At 37.7% G+C, this 19,872-nt stretch overlaps 1 protein-coding gene across 4 annotated transcripts in view; it reads right to left on the bottom strand.

Annotated features, from left to right (window-relative positions):
- Positions 1-425: 425 nt before the first annotated feature.
- CHRFAM7A (CHRNA7 (exons 5-10) and FAM7A (exons A-E) fusion) overlaps positions 426-19,872 on the bottom strand; it is a 42,091-nt gene continuing 22,644 nt past the window's right edge. Inside the window, exons 3-11 of one of the 4 annotated variants that reach the window (XM_054837105.1) lie at positions 19,451-19,495; positions 14,521-14,630; positions 10,014-10,093; positions 8,615-8,782; positions 8,028-8,222; positions 6,623-6,709; positions 5,846-5,955; positions 3,604-3,732; positions 426-3,063 (exon numbers count right to left, since the gene is read on the bottom strand). In XM_054837105.1, coding sequence (XP_054693080.1) covers positions 2,890-3,063; positions 3,604-3,732; positions 5,846-5,955; positions 6,623-6,709; positions 8,028-8,222; positions 8,615-8,782; positions 10,014-10,093; positions 14,521-14,630; positions 19,451-19,495 — 1,098 coding nt within the window. In that variant the 3' untranslated portion in view covers positions 426-2,889. Of the gene's footprint in view, positions 3,733-5,845; positions 5,956-6,622; positions 6,710-8,027; positions 8,223-8,614; positions 8,783-10,013; positions 10,094-14,520; positions 14,631-19,450; positions 19,496-19,872 lie in introns of all 4 variants that reach the window. The other 3 variants (XM_054837104.1, XM_054837102.1, XM_054837103.1) reach the window with 3 other exon arrangements.

A 19,872-nucleotide genomic window follows, 5' to 3' on the forward strand; every position in this document is an offset into this window, starting at 1 on the left:
TTTTAAAATTTTGTGTCTGGAACTTTTTTGGCGCTAACACTTAAATAATTTTTTTAAATCTTAAAAAGTCTTTTAAATATTCAATACAATTCAATATAAAAACAGAAAAAGTAATATACATTGTTCACACATAGTATTGTACATGACAGCTGAGCTCTAGAGTGAGCTTTTGAATTTGTCAGACAAGTCATAGCTTAGTTGTGGTGAACCACTTGCTTATCCTCTCTTGATTCTTAAGATTGTAACAGATCCTTACCATCAATATGTAGTCTGTAATGTTATATACACACACTTTATACAGTATTTAATTTCCATCTCTATGCCCAGAATTGTAAATAAATATTTTTTCCCAGCATTTAGATCAAAATATTGTTTAGCACATACACAAATATATGGGACGCACAGAAACTGACAAGAAACATTAATTTTGCTCAGCTTAGTACTAGGAAAATTTTACTCATAGATGCAAAATAACATAACTGAGAAGTCGTCAATGTTGTATTTAAAATTTATAATAATCTTGTTACCAAATGTTTACAAGTTGTGTTAACAGTAGGAAAATTAGGATTCACTTGTCCCCTTGGTGCATTTTCATTAATCCTGCCAATGATAAAGGCAGCAGCGTCGGCACGATGCTGGTGTCTTACAGCTACGTTGTCTAACACCTGGTATTCGCAGACAGTATTACAAACTTTGACAGTGTTACAGACTTTGGCAGGACTTCACTAAAAGCCAAATACTACTGTAAAATTGTAAATTGCTTTCTCCATCCTTCTGTAAAGAACTCCTGTATTTAGCAAGATGATTTCTACAGATACTGTAAATGGATTCTGGTGGAAAGAGGGGTACTCTCATGCTTCCTATATTACATGTCATGTATTGTGAATGCAGTAGTTGTGTCCCATTGTACACGGTAGTCCCCAAAAGTCTTCATTTCTTCTTGAAAAATTCTTCTCCAAGAGGACCCCAAAACTTTACAAAGACTAAATGGAGCACTCCACAGAGCTACTTAGGGATACTTGCAGAAGGAGAAAATACCAATGCAAATCAACATTAGCATCAGGAAGCCTAGTCTAGAAACATTACTCAGAAGAGCAGCACATGCCACAAGATATATGTAGTTATTCACAAATGAACAAAACTCACATTTCAGATTTTGGACTTGTAGTTTCCTGTTCATAGGCAATCTACAAACTAGAAACTATTTGCAGGAATTATTGTGTGGCTAATTCTTAATTATTGTTCCTGAAAATATAACTTCTTCACAGATACATCTGAGACATGGTTTCAAGATGAGCTTTCAAGAACGATTTGAATACTTTGCTCATGTCTTTGCAGTGTGAGATTCTGAATGAACTTTCAGGAAGACAGAAATCACAAACTGTGAGAAATATCCTGCCTTCCTTTCACTCCTCCTGCCCTCTTCTCTGGCATGAAGGTGCTTGAGCAAGGTGTTCATTCAGGTGATGGACTGTACCTGTGGTGACTCTGGGCTTGTTTTACATGAAATTTGTTTGTCCTGCTTTCAGGGGAGCAGACTCTGAAAAGGAAATTGTTACCTAGGGAGAATAAGCATTTCAGTCACTTTATTTTAATCCAGCTTAAGAGATAAACTGAGGCCTTGAGTTTATTTCACAGTAAAAACGTGGTACAACAACAGGCCTCAATTCATGTCTCTGAAGACCTCAGCCAAAACATCGGGATTCTGTAGGATAAAGCAAGCAGCCAATGCTAAAGTAATCCTCCCCCACATCTTTTACCACTTCTATCACTGGTCAGGAATACTGGTGTGCCAGCAAGAGACTAATTCTCGGGTGGTTTGTATATATGAAGTTTCAGGTCCTGGTATTCTCAGCTCAGTCCTTTTCATTAAGACATCGAAGTCACATGAAAACTAAGCATATTTTGTTGGGAGACTTTCAGAATCAGAAATGAAGTGATGAACTATTAGTTTTGCCTTTGCAAATGTCTGTCTAGACTTAAGAGAATTTGTATTTAAGCCTTAACCTTTCCTTGGACATATATGCAGTGTGTACATATAAATATATATTTATACAGTTCATAGTTTATATCAGGCCCAAGAAAATTTTATTATTCATTAGTGCTCTTCAGATGATAAATTGAGCAGAAAAGGTGCAGTTTTCTTGTAAAGACATGGTATGATGACTAAACAGAAGGAGGTCTATAAATGGCTAAGCATACAACAGATGAAACATTTAATTTTTAAATTAAACCCTTGATCTCAGGATTTAATGGCTTCTTTTTGCTTTAGATTCTTTGTTTATGCTTAAGCCTGTACAAGACACCGAGTTACTTTTTCCACATAGGAACCCAGTTAACAGTAGAGAGACAAGTGGGGGGGGGGGCAGGGTTTAAACAAGTGATGATAAAGGCATCATAAATCCGTCATTTTCTTTTTGATAGTTAAAAAGGTCATCAGTTGAAAGAATGTCTTTCTGAGGAGAAGGAAGAATTAGTAAACACCGCAAAAATTACTGCGAAGCCTGTTTAAGTATTCAGACCAAACTTCTAGGTCAAACCCACAAGGATATAGAAGGACAAGTTATGTGGTGCATCATCTTAACTTTTAGGTTTCTGGTGTCTCAGGCAAATTCAGAATCCTGTAAAGTCACATATGCTCTGTGTAAAAGGCATGGAGGGAGTTATGGGTCTGACTGGTTATGGGTCATCTGGAGAGCTACATACCACAACTCAGTAAGAAGCAGTAAGTGAAAAGCAAACTATTTCTCCCTTTTATCTCTGCTCTTTGAGCTTCCATCTATTTGGATTGAATCATCTCCTAAACATAAGTGTTTATGATCACTCATTCAAAGAGTTAATTCTATCTTTTATAACAAAGTCTGGAAGAAGAGACATTTCTGGCATTGCCTACCTGTTATTTTGTAATAGCCAGTTCAAAAACGTGTAATAGGTGGTGGTGCAATTCCCTCTCATTCTGAAGGGACTTGTAGCCACTTCACGCTCCAACAGAAGAGTGCTCAGAGGAGCTGCGCGCAGGCAGCCCAGGGAGAAATCCTTGGCTTCCCTTCTGAAATGATGCCACTTTTCCGAAAGGAACCCAGTACCAGAGAGAAGGGCAAAAGAAAGTGGACAATGAGAAGCAGTATACTCATTAAAAACTAGCGATCAAACAAAAACCACACTCTTACTTGCTACATATCATACTTCAGAGAATCAGATTGTAGTTAGGAGTTAAGCAAAATCTTTAGACACAGCCTCTACAAAGTTTGGTGCTGACATTAAAATACCAATTGTACAAATGATTGTGAAGACTGAAAAAGCCATCAAGCAGAGCCGATCTACTACAGAGGCTGCAAACTTCCATTCATTGCAAATGGCTTCCTCTTCATCCTGGTCTCTGAATCGGTTTGCAATGTACCTGACCTCTTCCAAGATCTTAGCCAAATCTGAGTCACCTTCAGAGGGGTGGCCACTGTGCAGCAGGTTTTCTTCATCTGTTGGTGAGCAGGTCATCCTCCCACAGATCACCCCTGAATCAGTGGTAGGTGTGCAGTGAACCCCTTCCAGCCCCCGAAACCCAATGTATAGCATATTCCCATTACTGGATTGCTGTCCACTCACAGTGTTCATCTCCACACTTGATAGGCTACATCGACGCTGTTTATGTTGACAGGCAGGACGCACTTTATCTTCCCCTGGTCTTTTCATCCTCAGAAACCAAGCACACCAGTTGAGAAGGATGATCCTTGTCTGAAAGAAAATTTTTGAGAATAAGCATCTCTTCACACAGCCACTGTGTTTGGGCACTTACTGGTATTTTTGCAGCCTGGGTGACTGTCTGGTCCATGGTGTCTGCTTAGTCTGCACAGAAGTTCTAAAAAATGGTGCCAGAGTTTCCCAACTGATTAACTTGCCAATCACTGAGGCTGTTTTTTTATTCTAGCAGGGCTGCTGATTGCCTCAGGCTGACAATCACTGTTGGGATTCCCCCCTCCTCTGATGGGAGTTTCCATAGTGTTGATCTTTCCTTACACTTCAACAGCAATATGGCAGCCTTTTCTACCATTACTAGAAACTGTGAATTAAAAAAAAAACCCAGTTACTGAAGAAGAGTTACCTTTTAATAGTCTTAATAGTGCTGCTTTAGATTGTAATTACAATTTACGATAAATTACAATTCTTTCACTCATATTTGTGCTCTAACATTAAATTCATATAACATTACTGTTTGGAGGGGGCTGCTAAAACAGATGCTAGACTGGATTGGACCACCAAGCTTTACAATATTTTGGCTCTGTTCTCACGTTGCTTTCATGACAGTTGATTGCAGCTTTTAGAAAACTGATCTGGATATAGCATGGAGAAAAGATGGAAAAATTACTTTGATTTAAAAAAAAACCCATACTTGCAAATTTAATCAGTGTGTATCATTTTGTTGTTTTCCACATTGCCTTAATCCAGCCTCACAGAAAGTGCAGGCAAGCCAGAGACTGTTCCAGTTCAGATGCAAGCTTCTGTAATTTATTTCAATCAGATTTTAAGAGCTCGTTTCAGTGTTTCGTTTCCAGACCACTAATGAAATATTATTGTCTCATATGATAAGCAAATCTTACACTGTAATTAATATTAGATTTTGTCCATTTATTGCCACTCAGAGTAGATACTGTATCCAGGCAAACATCCCAACCAGAGGCAGATCTTGCCCTGTTACCCTATTTACACTATCAAGTTTCACCAAGATGGATAATATTCCATCAACTGAGGGCCTGATCCAAAATCCACCAGTATCCAAATAATATTTAATGGACTTCAGCTTCTCAACACTAAACTACACTCACTCCTCGACCTCAAGTACTCTGTTTTCTGTGGATGTTTGGTTCAGTACTAAGCATTTGTCTCCTTGAGGTCATCAAGCTTGTGTCTAAAGATATATACCTTTTATTCTCTTCATTGAAATTTATTTTAAAGTCACTACCCTGGCATAGGCCAAGGAATATCTCATTATCTCTTGTCCGCAGGGCACTGCTGTATGCACATTCTTTTTGGCTAGTAAGGATAATAATAACTCATTGTCCTAGAGAGAAGAAAAGAGAAAGGTCTTTCCATCTTCGGTAATACCTGATGCTGGGTGAAGTCAGGAAGAGTGGACAGCTAGCTGATGATACTCATCAATATTTAGTAATGCAATATCAGTGTAATGTTCTCTGTAAAAACAACCACTCATAGAAGTACATTATAAAGGAAGTCTTAGGTGCTTTGAAAAAGACTTTAATTTTTCTTTGCACTTTATACAGATGTTCTTGACCAAAGAATTAAAGATGAGGATTTTCAGAGCGAGTTTCGCTTCCACTTTAACAGCCATCTTTAACAAGTGCTTTTTAGGCTATTGATGTTTCTGTATGCACAACAGCTAAATATGTAGCAGCTGCACAGTTGCACCTTGAGGCTAGTGTATTTCATGCATTTATAATCTCCATCAGCACTTTATTCTTTCTTTCTATCTGTTTCACTTCTGACATCTGCAGCTTATTTGAAAATCACCTTCATTTATATATTTAGGTTTTAACAAAATCCTAAGGTGCTTCTAGCTTTTGTGAACAAGGTTCTGAATAAAGAAGCAAGTTGAGGTATATTCATTCTCTTTCACTCACACACACACACACACACTCTCTCTCTGAGAAGCCAACCGCACAAAAGGTATCTGGACATCTCATTTCTGGTGAAACTACTTTTCAAAACAAAACATTTAGGAAGGATTTGTATGTTTTTAACAGTAAGAAGTAAACATAGGTCACTACCTACTCTATCACATCCCTGATCTGGACATTTATGCAACGGATAATGAATGAAAATCAAACCTTACCCATTTAGGCATTTTCCCCCCATCTGGATCATGATGATGGTATTGTAGAACAATAACAGTGACAACAACAGAAAGACCAACAATAATCATAGTGCTGGCAAAATACTGAGCTGCAAAATAAACAGATAATTACAGCAATATACTTTGGCTGATACTGCTTTGTAGTTATTATAAGGGGTGTTTATATACATGCATACATAGTGTTAAGTTCTTTTTCCTGTGTAGTGATACATGTGCTGCTTTAGGTACTTATGAAAGATTTCTCAAAAGCAGAAAGAGCAGCCGTTATTTTGAGAGGATGGCCAGCTTTTAGTAATTGTCTTTGTGGAACTAAGCACCTGCCTTTCCTAAGCAACCTTGAAAAAAGTTGTCCTCTTAATTTTCTTTCACCAGTATTGTAGAGACTGGCTAGTACTTCTTTTGAAAAGTTTCTGTTTGAGCAATTACAATGGGAAGATTTAATCATGTTTAGCTCTGTATTCCTAATGTCTGGCCAATTGTGTCCAAACTGCAACAACTTCTTCCATGGAAAACTGACTTCCTTACGCTTTCCCAAAATACACATAGGTTCTCTATTTTGTTCAGAGCAGAGAGCACAGAAGTTGTATAGGGGATCACACCCATCAGAGCCTCTCATCAATTGGCAACATTTTTCTAATTCGATTGCAGTAGGACATTGTACAGGTGGTAATCTGCCTTACTGCTGGCCTTCATGCAAAGTCACTGCACCTCATTTGACAAAAAAATAAGAGTGAATAAAAGCTGTAGTTAGCTTACCGATTAAGGGCACAGAATCAGATGTTGCTGGCATAATTTCAGCCACAAGTAACATGAAGACAGTGAGAGACAGTAAAACTGTTATACCTGAAAGATAAACGTGAAGTATGACATTAGATCAGTAGCTTGTAATTACAAGGCAGTAAGAAGCAGAAAATGAATCTGAAGGAGCGCTCTTAGCAAGATGCATTCCCGCTGTTACTCTCGCACCAGCACATTAATGGTACTCCTATCCTTTCTTGTACTACCTCAAGTTCAGGGTAGCAGTGCTGCCAAACTAGTACCAATGCTTGCGCAGACGTGTATATTTTTAGATCCTTGTAACCGTTCAGCTTTTATCACCGTTTGCTAATTGGCTGAGGTAAATCAAAGTAATTCTTGCTGCTTGTTTGCTTTAGAAATATGATGTGATTTTGACAATTTGAACATATGACACTTGATTAATTGGTGTGGAAGCTACAGGTGGTGTAATGCATAATATTCCTGAAATACAGATTTTCTGTCTTGGACAGACTGATATCTTTTGATATTAGCTGTTGGGTTCTGCACGTGGCTGTGCCCAAGCAGATTTGATTTTTGGAGTTTGACTTCTGTTGCTCAGTGATGAGTTCCCACCTTTCTTGAGCAAGGCTTAGCTCTTTTCTCAGGACTAGTCTTAAACAATAAGGAGTCATTGTCAGGTGGAAAAGGATTTAGGATCAAAGAATTAATCTTAAAATATGGGGAGGGACTTCGTCATAAGGGAGACTACTACTCAATTAAACCATGTTCTGGAGAAATGTCGATTTGCTTCTGCATTTTAACATCTATGTTCGCTTAGCAGAAGCCAGTGCATTTGCAGTTTTGTATGGGGCAAAAAGTTTCATTACGTATTTAACCTCCATCTTAACAAGTACTGAAAGTCATCAGATTTGTTTCACAAACGAATACTTCAGTTAAAATTTAGTATAAAAATTAGAATAGTAGCAGTTAGAATTAATTTTTCTGAGAAGGCACCTTAAGTCTTAATACAACTCACTATTAAAAGGAAATATTAAGAAGAATTCCACGTTAAAGTGTTCAAATGCATATTTGTAAACTTAAGCTTTACTCAGTGAATGTGGGATTTTTCTTCAGCAAATAAATGTCAAAAAATGAAACCCTGCTTCTTAAGGAAAGTAGTCAGAATTGTCATGCTTCTGCTTGGTTGGCTGGAATTTCTCCATTTCACAACCTCACTGTACCCAAAGCTGAGAGCAAAGGTTAAACATCACACAGCTTCAGCATCAAACAGTAAAAATGGCTCATGAGCCAGAATAGGGCACACAAACTCTTCTTCCTTGCCTACTAAGACTGTTTAAAAAACTTTTAAAAGGACAACTTCTTTTAGTTTGGCCATATTTACAATACCCTATTAAGGATTTACCTAGTGAGATCTTTTCTCCTGAGTCTGCTGGAAGCAGAAAAACTAACAAAGCAAGTGCTGATATCAGTACACAAGGAATAAGAAGATTGAGTCCGTAATAGAGAGTCCTACGTCTCATAGTTACTGTGAATGTTACATCTGGGTAGGGTTCTTTACAACATTCATAAAAACTCTCAGTTCTCTTCCCAGGAACGCCTGTGTAGGAGGAAAAAGGGAAGAAAACCAGAAATTAATGTGAATAAACTGTATATTATGTAGTGATTATTTTAAAAAAGGATAAATGTAGCTTTCTAAGTTTTACTATAGGTAAAACTACTTCTTTAAGCTTAATTCCCTATTAAGTCATTTTTGTCAGATAATAAAGGAAAATCAGATAAAAGATACCTTCTGAATTCAAGCAGCAATCTTGTCACCTACTTTTTAATGTTGATTTTCATCTTACATCTGTTCTCAGAGTTTCAAATGCCACTAGCTAGATCATTTATTAATTTAATCTCTGTCTTCATTTCCCAATCATTATTCCATCCATTTCAGCAGTGGAGACAAGGCTGCAAGTTCACAGTGTAAATAAGAAATCAAGAGCTCACCTACTAAATCCCACTCTCCATTTGAAATATAGCCAGATATATCTGCTTCTTGCATTTGTAAGTCCAAGGACCAGCCTCCATAAGTCCAGGATCCAAACTTCAGGTTACACTTCTGAACATCAAATGGAAACCAGCGCACATCTATGTAGCATGAGCTTTTAAATATGCCTAGATTGGATTTTAAACAAGAATACTTAATTTAAATGCTTCTTCCACATAATTTCATGTACCTTTTGTAACCAGACATTGTTCTACATTGTGCCCTCTGTTTTTTACTTGTAAAGCATATTTAATCTCAGTTGTGTCTTGACATGTAAATAGCAAAAGTCAGTCATAGAAAAGGGAAAGAACTGCACCATTAATATATTGATGTTATAAACTATTTTTTGAACTACATTTCCATTTTGGCACACAGTGGGAGAATATTTAGAGAAGAGCTCAGATTTCTAGATGCTGTATTTCATAAAGAAATAGTAGAATATGCATAAAGAAAAAGTAGAATATGCAAACTGTTTCTCCTATTTCTTTTACTGAATTAAATAAAAAATCCTGAAAGATTATTTGCTGTCTTATTAGTTTTACATGATCTTGATTTATTCAGGAAAGCTAGCTTCTTATTTTTCACTTGTTGAGTCAGGCCCTGGCATTTAGCAGCTTTCAGAACTGAATTGAAACCCCACCCACCAAATGGAACATCTTAAATCAAAAGAACAACATGCAAACCCCTGAAATCCTCTCGGGATCTTAGATGGAAAAACTAAATTGTCTGGAAAGCACTTGGCACTATTGCTCTAGTTTCTAAAATTCAGATTCTAGGAAGAGTTAATTCTAAGAATTATGTTAATTGAGTTTGGGAACAGAAACAGTACTCCACTGCTATACATCCAGAGAGTCAGTGATATATTTCTGATAACAGCTAAATATCAAACACAGATGACTTTCAGACTAAAAATTGTTTTGATGAAGCATCCAGTGAATCACTTCAAATAGAAGATACATCTAAGATGCTACTAAGCATCTTATTGTAAAGTTAGCATACTAATAGAAAAAACAGATAATTAATGAAATAATTTTTTATTAAGAGGCATTACCATGGATTTAATAATATCTTTTTATATTAATGGCTTTTATTGTTTTATCTTCTTTTATACTTCCACACTTCTGAAATAGTGCATTATAAAATAAGAATTTCCATAACTGCAATTAAAAAAAAATCTATCTTGTATGGTGGTTTTAATTCAAAAGTATTAACCACGTAATTCATTATGCATCTAGGCTTAAATCTATGAGATGATGCTAGCTAGATAAATAAAATATCAGAGAATTTATGTCAAATTTGAAACCACACCATACATAAGTAGTCTGAGTTATCAAAATTTATGACATGGAAACAGCCTACCTGGTGGCAGATATTGGCAATGTCCTGAAGAATTGACTAAAACATTAGTGTGAAATGTAGCATCAAATCTTTCATCAGCACTAGAATAGGGAAGAAACAAAATGGGTTATATGCTCTTTGACTGGCTGAAGAATATGAGAGAGAAATCTGTTCTTCATAAAAGGATTATTTCTCACCAAAAACTTGACAGCTTTTCTTCTGTCACCAGTCTCCTGTGGCCTCAGAGTAACTGGCCTGACACTATTGGATTTGTTCCTGATTAACAACTGTAACTGAAGGTGAACCACCTCATTCTCAGTGCTCACCTATCCCACTACATTCATTACAGTGCCTTGGATCTATTGATTTTCATTTGGAAAGTAAGCACTTTCAAAAAACTTCTCAAGAAACTGCACAGGGAAATCTGTTCTCTTCCTGTCTACATTAACAGCAGCTATTGAATACTGAGGAGATGGATACTCCAGTGTCTCATCCTGCCCTTTTGCATGGGTGAACGTTATTACTACATGTCATACATAAGACTCTTTAATGCAGCTCCAGCCTTCATTATCTACTTCAGAACCCACAAACTGGGTTCAGCAGAAAAAAGAAACCTTGTTAGAGGTGTCAGTGTAGTGGTGCTGGCCAGGACTGCCCTGGTGTGCCATTCTTACAAGTCTCTAGAAGAGAATCATAATGTTACTTGGAGAGTGCTTCAAATTATGAATTGGCAGCTACTGCCAGGGATTATCTCAACTACATCTGACACTATGACCCAGGAATTTACTAGGCATTAAAATTTTAAGAACTTCTAGATGATGAAAAAAAGACTCTTTCCCATGAAAAGTTTAGTAAGTTTGCTGACTTAAATCACTGTATGAAAGATGATTAGATGACTTAGCATTGCAATGGATATATACTCATACAGTGTTGTGCCCGATTACACGGTTCCCATTTACTACTGCAGGGTTTTGTTCTAAGCTATTATAGATTCTGATCTATCCATCCTTTAAAGTTTGGGACCTAGGTATTCAAGAAATTGTTATAGTTATTGAAACTGGTGCCTAGATTAACTTGTACAGAATGTACTGGGGAGGTACTAGCAACTGCTGTGTTGAGTTCACAACTGATGGCTGTTGGCCCTGATTATAGGCATAGGCTCCTTTCTCAGGCTTTCATTTGTGCAGGAGATAAGCAAAATGAGACACAGGCTACTGTACTTTGTTGTGTTGTTTGTAGTTTCTAAACAGTCACCTTGTGGGGATGGGTTGACACACAAGGCAAATACAGTGCCAGCTGCTCTGGGGTGGGGCAAAGGAGGTCGCACAAGCCTTAGGGTCTGGCTTCTCACTACAGTCTTGATCTAAAAACCTGCATTGTCTCTAGGGTGATTTGAACATGACAAGTCTCTGATGTCTCTTTGACTATTAGTAGTTTAGTATCTCGTAATTTTCATAATGATTGGAAATAAAATTCTTAGCCTCCTAGGCTAGATTCTGTTCTCTTCCTCTTGAGCAGAGGGCAGTTAAGCACCAGAGGGTTGCTTCTAAGACCTTGCTGCTGTTTCTGGTAATTGGCAAAAATAAAATTTCCAAAAGGACACAAGTGATCAAGGAACCTAGGTTTCATTGCCATGTAACTTTGCCTTTCATAAGACACATTCTTAAAAAAATTTAAAGAGGTACTCTGACTCAAATATGAAATTCTTTTTTCTGACAAAGGAGCACATGTGTTTTTCTACACTGTGCTTCTAATTGTTTTTGAAATGCAGTGCTTCAGTTGGGAATGCACCAAGTAGCTAAGCCTTTGCTTGATGAGACTTTGCACTCAAATGTAATGATAGAAAACCATTTCTGCTACATTTCTTCTTCAGGGTATAACCACTTGAAAGCAGATATTGACTGCAGTACATTGAGATGACAAAGCTGTACCTAGCAGATATAATCCCACTGGGACCTATCTGGAGAATCTCAGGTTCATAAAACTGGAAAAACGAAATTCTTAAAATGAGACATAACTACCAGAATTTTTGTTATTCTACAAAGTACTGAACACTGTGTGGCCATTTGGAAAATAATACCACCAGAAATGAGCACTTTTAGTAAGTCTGGTAAAGCTAACAAAGTAGAAGAGAGCCATACATGACACTAACACAGTCAATCCTGGTATTTGTACATAGGCCAAGATTTTCTTCCCTCAGAAAAACTACAGATGAACTGGCCCTGCTCTCTTCACAATAGACTAGTTGTAAAATTTAATACAGCTGCCACAGGTTTCTCTGTACTAGGCTGGAGCAAGATGCATAAGGACTTGAGACATAGTGAAACATGTATTCATTAAAATGAAAAATGAATTTATAGTCCATTAATTTCTTTGTAACTGCAGGTGCATGTCTCTAGCAAAGTGTATAGAAGTTAAAGCATTTATCTCAAAATACCATGTCACTATAAGACAACATGATAACATTCCCAATGCAATTTCATACAGGAATAAGAATTTGTTTTAAATATCTTTGCCCTCTGACTAAACTCTGAATAAGATTTTGGATTACATATGTGTTTGAAATAGAAACACTGTAGAATAATAACTTCATGACCATGCCATAGTTAACAATCCCAAGATTCAAAACCCTATATTAACAGAAAACTCGTGTTTTCAGTTTTTCAGGTTATTTAGTTACCCCTCTCATTCTATAGTGTGCTTCATCTACAGTTAGCATGTATGCATTAATAGTACTAATTTCTAAAAAAAATACCCTTTCATTTTGGATATACTTAAATATTGAGGTATAAATCCTCAGACACACTGAAAGTCTCTCTCAGATATGTGATATATGTGAGGTAGAATATTGTCGTAATTCATTCTTCTGGAAACCTCTAAACTGCTGTTGTAGAGTACCAATTTCATGGCATACACAGTGTGTTATTCAGCAGAACAGAAATGAATGCGTAATTTGTCAGATTCTCCCAAGAACGTTGTCATTTATGGAATCAAAGTAGCTAGGAACAAATGCTCAAGGAACAAATTTGTATTGAAAAATACATTAAGCAAGATTAAAGTTGCAAAAATACCTGTCCAGGTTGCATGCTGCTCCATTTTGTGTACAGAGCATTTGAAAGGTTTTTTTAGGCTCCTGTATGGACAACTGAAGCTCTAATTGCCATGCTCAAACCAGATACAAGAAGTAATCTTGACAGGCAGTTACCGTAAGTATGGTGAACTCCAGTGGAGATGACCTCAAATCATTTAGTATTAATTGTACCTTTGAGAGAATACTGTGGCATGCTGTAAGCAAAGCAGTAATGTAGGCCCTAGAGAGTACTGTGGCTGACAAATGCTGTCACTGGGTGCTGTTATCACATCATTACAACTCAACACACCTGTGACAGTGACATTGATCATAAAGGTGATCATCAAATGGCAAAAGGGAGGATAACTGCAGCTGACATATTGGGTACAGCTATTCTCTAAGTCTCGTTGCAATAAAAAGCACCTCCTGAAGTGGGGATGGGGAATCGGGTTGATAAACACAGCAGGGTTCTCTTCTTAGGAGATGTATGGCAGAGAAACAGAGGAAAAAAAGCCATCAGGAAGACAAAAGCTTCATGTCATCTGCACGGGCAAAAAAATAACAACGTACCCTGGCTACCACAAAAGAGCCAGTGCAACATGTACAAAGCAGATGTAAGGTCTTTCTGGTGCCTGGGGAACAGCACACAGGCCCACAACAACTGCAGAAAAAGGCAAGTTGTTAAAGAGCAGACAGCTCTTGGTGCTTTATCTTTTTAAACTAAATAAATTCCACAATGGGAACTACCGTACAACAGTGGAGCCAAAGAATCTCTCAATGTCAGCCAAAGGTTCTGCAGTGGATTGATGGCAATCTGTCTGGCCTTGAAATAAGCCCAGCTCAGAACAGATAGTTTGAAGAGGAAAGCAGCAAATATTCTAGCTATTTTTGTAGCATGAAGAGAGAGTGACACCAAAACTGGACATGGGAAAATGCAAACATACTTACTGGCATTTACCTATCCTGCCTCTAGTGAAACCCAGACTAAAACTAGACAAGCAGTCAAAAGTCAGATTTGAGTTCACAAGTAAATTTAGACCAAACAAATAATTTAAGAGGAAATTGTCACTACCTGTGCCATTAAACACAGCCGGGAAAACTTAGTTTTCTAATCATCTCACAACACCTAACTAGAATTGGTGGTAGGGAGGATGTCATTTACAAAATATTTGCAAATATGAACTTCTGTTGTATAAACAGGAAACTGGTATTTTCCAGTATTCCAAAAACCTTTTGGAAAAGTGTTTCAAAACCTAGGCATTTTGATGAGATGATTATATCATTTGCCTTGCCTTATCTTTGCAATTGGACAGGGTGCTAGATAATCTCATCTAGGCCCCCTTTCCCATGAAAGGTTGGACCAGTTGATCTTTCCAGGTCCCTTCCAACCTGGTCTATTCTGTGATTCTCTAATTCTATGATCTTCTCTCCTTCCCCACATGAAAAAAGTGTGTCTACCTGTTGTAAAGAAGAATATCTGGCTTCCAAATCAGTCCATCAGGAAAACGGACATTCTTCACTCCTGGATAATCAGACACGTTCCACTGTAGATAATGATCTGTCCAGTACTAAGACATACACACAAAAAGTAAGTTAGGTCATCTCATCCACGGGTTTACTGTAGTTCTCTAGGGACTGGATAGCCTGAAATAATAGCTGTTCTCTCGGTAAAGAGATACTATTTAGCTTCAGGCAGTGAAATGTTTGGAAAGGGTGAATTAGGCCACCTAGAGCTCAATGGAAAGCAGAAAAGTCTCATTTTCAATTCACACTGCAGTGCGCATAACAGCCTATAAAAGAAGATTTGGAGTGCTTGTATTTTATTGTTCATGCTGTCTCAGGTGCCAGTTTGGGATAGAATAGATTTTCTTTTACAATTCATACATTAACTTCAATTATGTTTATCTTCATAGACAACTTTGTTTTCTATTATCAGAAATGCTCAGGTTGTCATAATTTGATTATAGACATGAGGTAGAGCAGCCAACAGTCACCGCTGTCAGGGAGAACACCTGAAATGGCAGAACGGTTAACACTAACATAGAAGGTCTTAGCCGCTCCTGTGACCTGAAGTTAGGCAGCCTTAGGGGCAGATGCTCAGCAGCATTGCACTGTCCCACAAGCTTCCTTCCTGGCTGGCACTCCCTGCACTGGAGGCATCCGCCCTAGGGGCTAGCTGTGCTCCTCTCAACTGGTCCTTGACTGCCAGTATAGGCAGGGATTCTGTCGCAGTCAAACCAGCAGGGGTTTGATCTGTGTTTAGCGTTGCTAAATCCCAAATAGTCATTGAAACGTCTGGTCGTGCACAGTCATAAACAAAAGCACTGCCCCACACTGCAGGCAGCTGAGTACCGTGGCAGACCTAGCAAGCTGGTTACCTCCCTAAGAAACACTAGCATGAGCTACTGTGTTTTCCTGAAACTGAGGTTGAACTTTACCCCTTGCTAACCAGATGATACAAGGGTGGTTACTGTTGCGTGCAAAAGAAGGTATAAATAAGAAATAAATTTAATTTAATTTCACAACATTTATTTTTTCTTATAATTTCTATGCTTCATTATACCATGCCTCTCTCCCTCCCCATATCATGTTATTTACATTAATTTCACATAGCTGTAGGCATCGCATAACTTACGGTGAAAACTTCTCCAGATTTACAGTGCTGTCGCAATGTCAAATATTAGTCTTTTAAATGTACACTTTGAAATGGGTGAGTAAATGTACAATACTTATCTCTTCAACAATCTAGTCGCCCTTGTCAAAATCTTTGACAGACATTAAGGTCAGAAAAAATTTCCAGTGGGTATTGTGGAGGTAATGTTATTGATCATTCTCATGGGGTATTCACATCAAATTGTTCTATATAATTCCTTGCATTACTGTCACAGGCAAGTTTCACTTTGATGCACCAAACAAGTTTGCAGTCAGCCTCATGCTGCAGGTATTCAAATTCATTCCTGTACCTCCTGAATGGTGTTTGCAAATGACCGTTTTGCTGCATGAAACACCTCTAACAGCATTCATCGCACATCTTTCGTAAAGCTTTTACTATACAATTTCTTGGCTGGTGCTTCCGTATTTATCTCATTCAGGTTTTACTACGAATTTGTAGTGCCTTGTCACCTGGACAAATGATCTGAGTTGTGCATTGCTTTTTCCTTTTGCTTTACAGATAGCAGTTTTTTAACAGACATCTTAAATCAGAATAGCTGATTGGCTTTGTTCATAGCTTTTTCTTTTCACTGCCTGCTCCATTCGCACTTCTCTAATTAAACTGTGTGTATTGCTCTCACTTATCTATACACAGCTTCTATAAGCTAATCAACTGCTTCTCATGGTTTTTTCAGAAATTTTACATCAATTTTTACAGTAAATTGTTTTACATGAACTTCCCAATAGACAAATGTCACTGTATTTTTTTACCACTTCATCTTTCCTGAATGTAGAAATATCAAGATCCTCGTGATACCTCTATTTTTCACAAAGTCCAGCAATGTAAACAAATAGGATGTGTGGTTTTGAGGCATTTAAACCTGTGGGCTTTGTTGGCTTTGGGCGGCTCACTCTCAGGAGCTGACAGAACAGGTCGCTTTCTGAGTAGCGGTTGCGGGGCTGGGGCTGGCAGGCTGCAGGCAGCTGCTGCAAGTCTCGCTGCTCACCGGCTTGGTTCTGTGCAGCAGGCTCTCCTGTTCATTTCCATCTGAATTGCATTACAATAATTTATATCAATATGTCAAATAATTTCTTATTCTAACTTTTCTTTGGAGTTATGGCCAATACGATGTAGCATAATGTGACACCGAATGATATAAAGATAGTCAAAGGGTGACAGAAAGCTTAATATTAGAGTCTGTATTAGAGATAATGTTAAGCAGATTGTACGGTTGCTGGTTAGCCATGTGTGCAAGATGCTTATCCATCCCGCTGGACACGAGCTGCCTCCTTTAGTTTCAACTTTGGAGCTACAATCTCCACTGCAGCTGAAGTACGTTTGATGCGGATTAAAACAGCAAACAGCTCAGGGTACTTGGGCTAGTATTAATCTGTGTGACTAGGCAAGGCTCCTGCTGTAACTTAGATGAAGTTTAAGATTTTGATACTGAAAAGTATTGCCATGGAGATAGTGGTCAGGATCAAAGAGTCTGCACATATAAATACTCGATTTATGTTCCCCTTTCTCCCGGGTTAGTTTTTATATTTAAGTATTTCAGTGATGATTAGAGAAAATATATCTTTGACTACACACACATACATATCAAGAAAGGGAGTGGAGAAGGAAATTTAGGGAAAAACATACTTCAGACTATTTAGCATAATAAAATGACATATGTTTGCCTTAAGCGTGCTTTGAATGTGTCTAGTATACCGTAAATAGACAGCTAATACACAAACACATTTCTTTTTCTTTTTTTTTTTAATGTGTACACAGGCCATGAAGAGCACCTACGTTTTTGTGGTAATCAGGTGGTCTGCTCATTACAGTCTTAACATGCTCCACATACAGTATATGCTAAAGTGAATAAATAAAAAGAAATACAATATATATAAAAGAATCAGGAATTTCCTTAGGAGAAAAGAAACCCCAAGCTTGAAAAGGATGAGGATGCTGTGGGATAAAAGAGAAAGAAAATACATGATAGCGTCTTGGGTATGAATTGTCATCTGTTTTCCTGGTAAGAAATCATAGCAACTGTTGTCATTGTAGGTCAAAGCCAAAAACATATTATATTTGACAGTTTTAATCTTACTGTGCAACAAGCCTGTAAAATAACATAAGCTAAATGCTTCTTCCATGTCAACTTTTCTTTGTGAATTAATGGAATAGCCATGCTATGCTTCGTAGGTCATCAAAATAGTCTTTCATTTGTTTCCTAAGGCCCACCACAGTGTAAAAGAGGTGCTCTATAAAAAATGTTACAATAAAATAAAAAGAATACATTTAAACCGAATAAGCTCATTAAAGAAACTGAAAGGTGTAAAGTCTCTGTGGAAGCAGCATGCTTCTTTTGAGTAATAAAACTCTTCTGTAAATTTTACGTAACCCAAACAGTTCAGTTTCTGTAATACAGATGGAAATTAAACTAATGGCAAGTTCTCATCCTAGCTGCTATAGTACGGAGAAAGCTCCCCATATCACCCCATCTTTGTAAAGCACAAACTTATGGTAGAAATGTTTTGGGGAAGCATTAGGAGCCTACAGTAGTCAGCATGGTGAGAAGCACCTTATTAATTCTAAGTCTTAGTATTAAACTAATGAAAAAAAATAACCAAGTCACAATAAATCTGTGTAGGCTCCTTTGCTTAGGAGCAGCTCTCGCTAGTTAACCTTACAGAGAAAAGAAATTCAAAATATTCTCACAAAGTTCTTGAATATTCTATTATTGGTCCCATTTATTAAAAAGTGAGTGAAACTTACTACTGCCCAGCAATGCCTGCCGTGAGTTAATGGGGGCAAAGTTCTCTGCTCTGCTATCTAGTGAGTGCAGTAGGTATGGTTAAGTAATAAGAGGGGACGTGAAATTCTGTGACAACTGTAGCAACTAAACATTTCAACAAAAGGTAAAATACAGCTACTGTTTGAATACCCTATGTGGGCAAAACAAACTGGGAAACCAGGACAAAGCATACTGTTCCCAGGTGAACATTAGGAAACTGCCCTGATGTTCAAATACCCGTTTTAGTCATGTAACTGAGATACAGCGACATAAAAAACCTCTCACGTTCACAGTTAACTTCTGATGACAGCCTATGTTTAAACAACAACATTTTGAACAACATGGGAACAGCATGGCTATTTTAATTAAAATCCTCTTGCAGTTTCTTGAGGAGATAGCAAAGCAAGTAGGATGGCAGAGACATTCAGTGGCATTCAGACAGTGGCAGCAGCTCTCAGGAAATAATGAACCTCTTTGGAATAATTTTCCCCCTGTATCAGAGGAACCATCTGGTGATTTTCAGAGTGCTGATCAGGACAGCTATTAGAGATGAAATGCATTTCTTGCATGTATAGTTCTCTTTCACAATCAAATGATTTACCACAACATAATGGATTTGTTGAAATGGGTGACAAGGCACTTGCACCTACAGTTACTCTACCTGGGACTCACAGGACACTGGTATCTTATGATGATCAAGAGTTTAGGGTGATAAATCAACTACAATGAGTTAGTAAGATGTAGTGACTAAAATTCTTGAAAGTTTTCAGAAATACCTGACACAACATCAAGACCTAAATGTCAGCTTTACAGTTTTCCATTCAGCTTAGCTTTGTCCACTATGCAGCAAAATATAGAACAAAAGCTTGAAAGTTTCCTAAAATTCAACACCCTCACCACATTAAACTCAAAGACCAAAGGGGGAAAAAAACATACTTTGTTTCAAAACTCACCATTTGTAGCCAGATGTTTGTTGTTAATACTTGATTCTTTTCATCCTGAGAGGAAGGAGAAGGGGAGGAAGAAAACAAAAAAAACCCCACGGCTTAGTACCATACAGTTAAAACAATACTGGTAAATATCTTTGACTATTATGAAATAGCCAGTTGTACTAAGGTACCTTTTAAGCAAAGGGAATCATTGCCTTGACCTTACTGCAACTGAAGTTTTCACAGGTACTTTTTAGTGTATTTCATATTACCACAGTCAATCAGACTGTTTCCGGAGGGTATCCTTCTGCCAGACTCTTCCCTGGGGCTCATTCTTTAATCAAGAATCTCAAAAGGCAAAGCAGATTACAGTAGGAGTTGCCTGTTTCACCTCTGTTACGAGCAGCCTTCTCACTGATTAACTTTACACACCAGACATATGCAAG

Source organism: Grus americana, chromosome 10 (assembly GCF_028858705.1).
Source record: "Grus americana isolate bGruAme1 chromosome 10, bGruAme1.mat, whole genome shotgun sequence".
Classification (NCBI taxonomy): Eukaryota; Metazoa; Chordata; class Aves; order Gruiformes; family Gruidae; genus Grus; species Grus americana.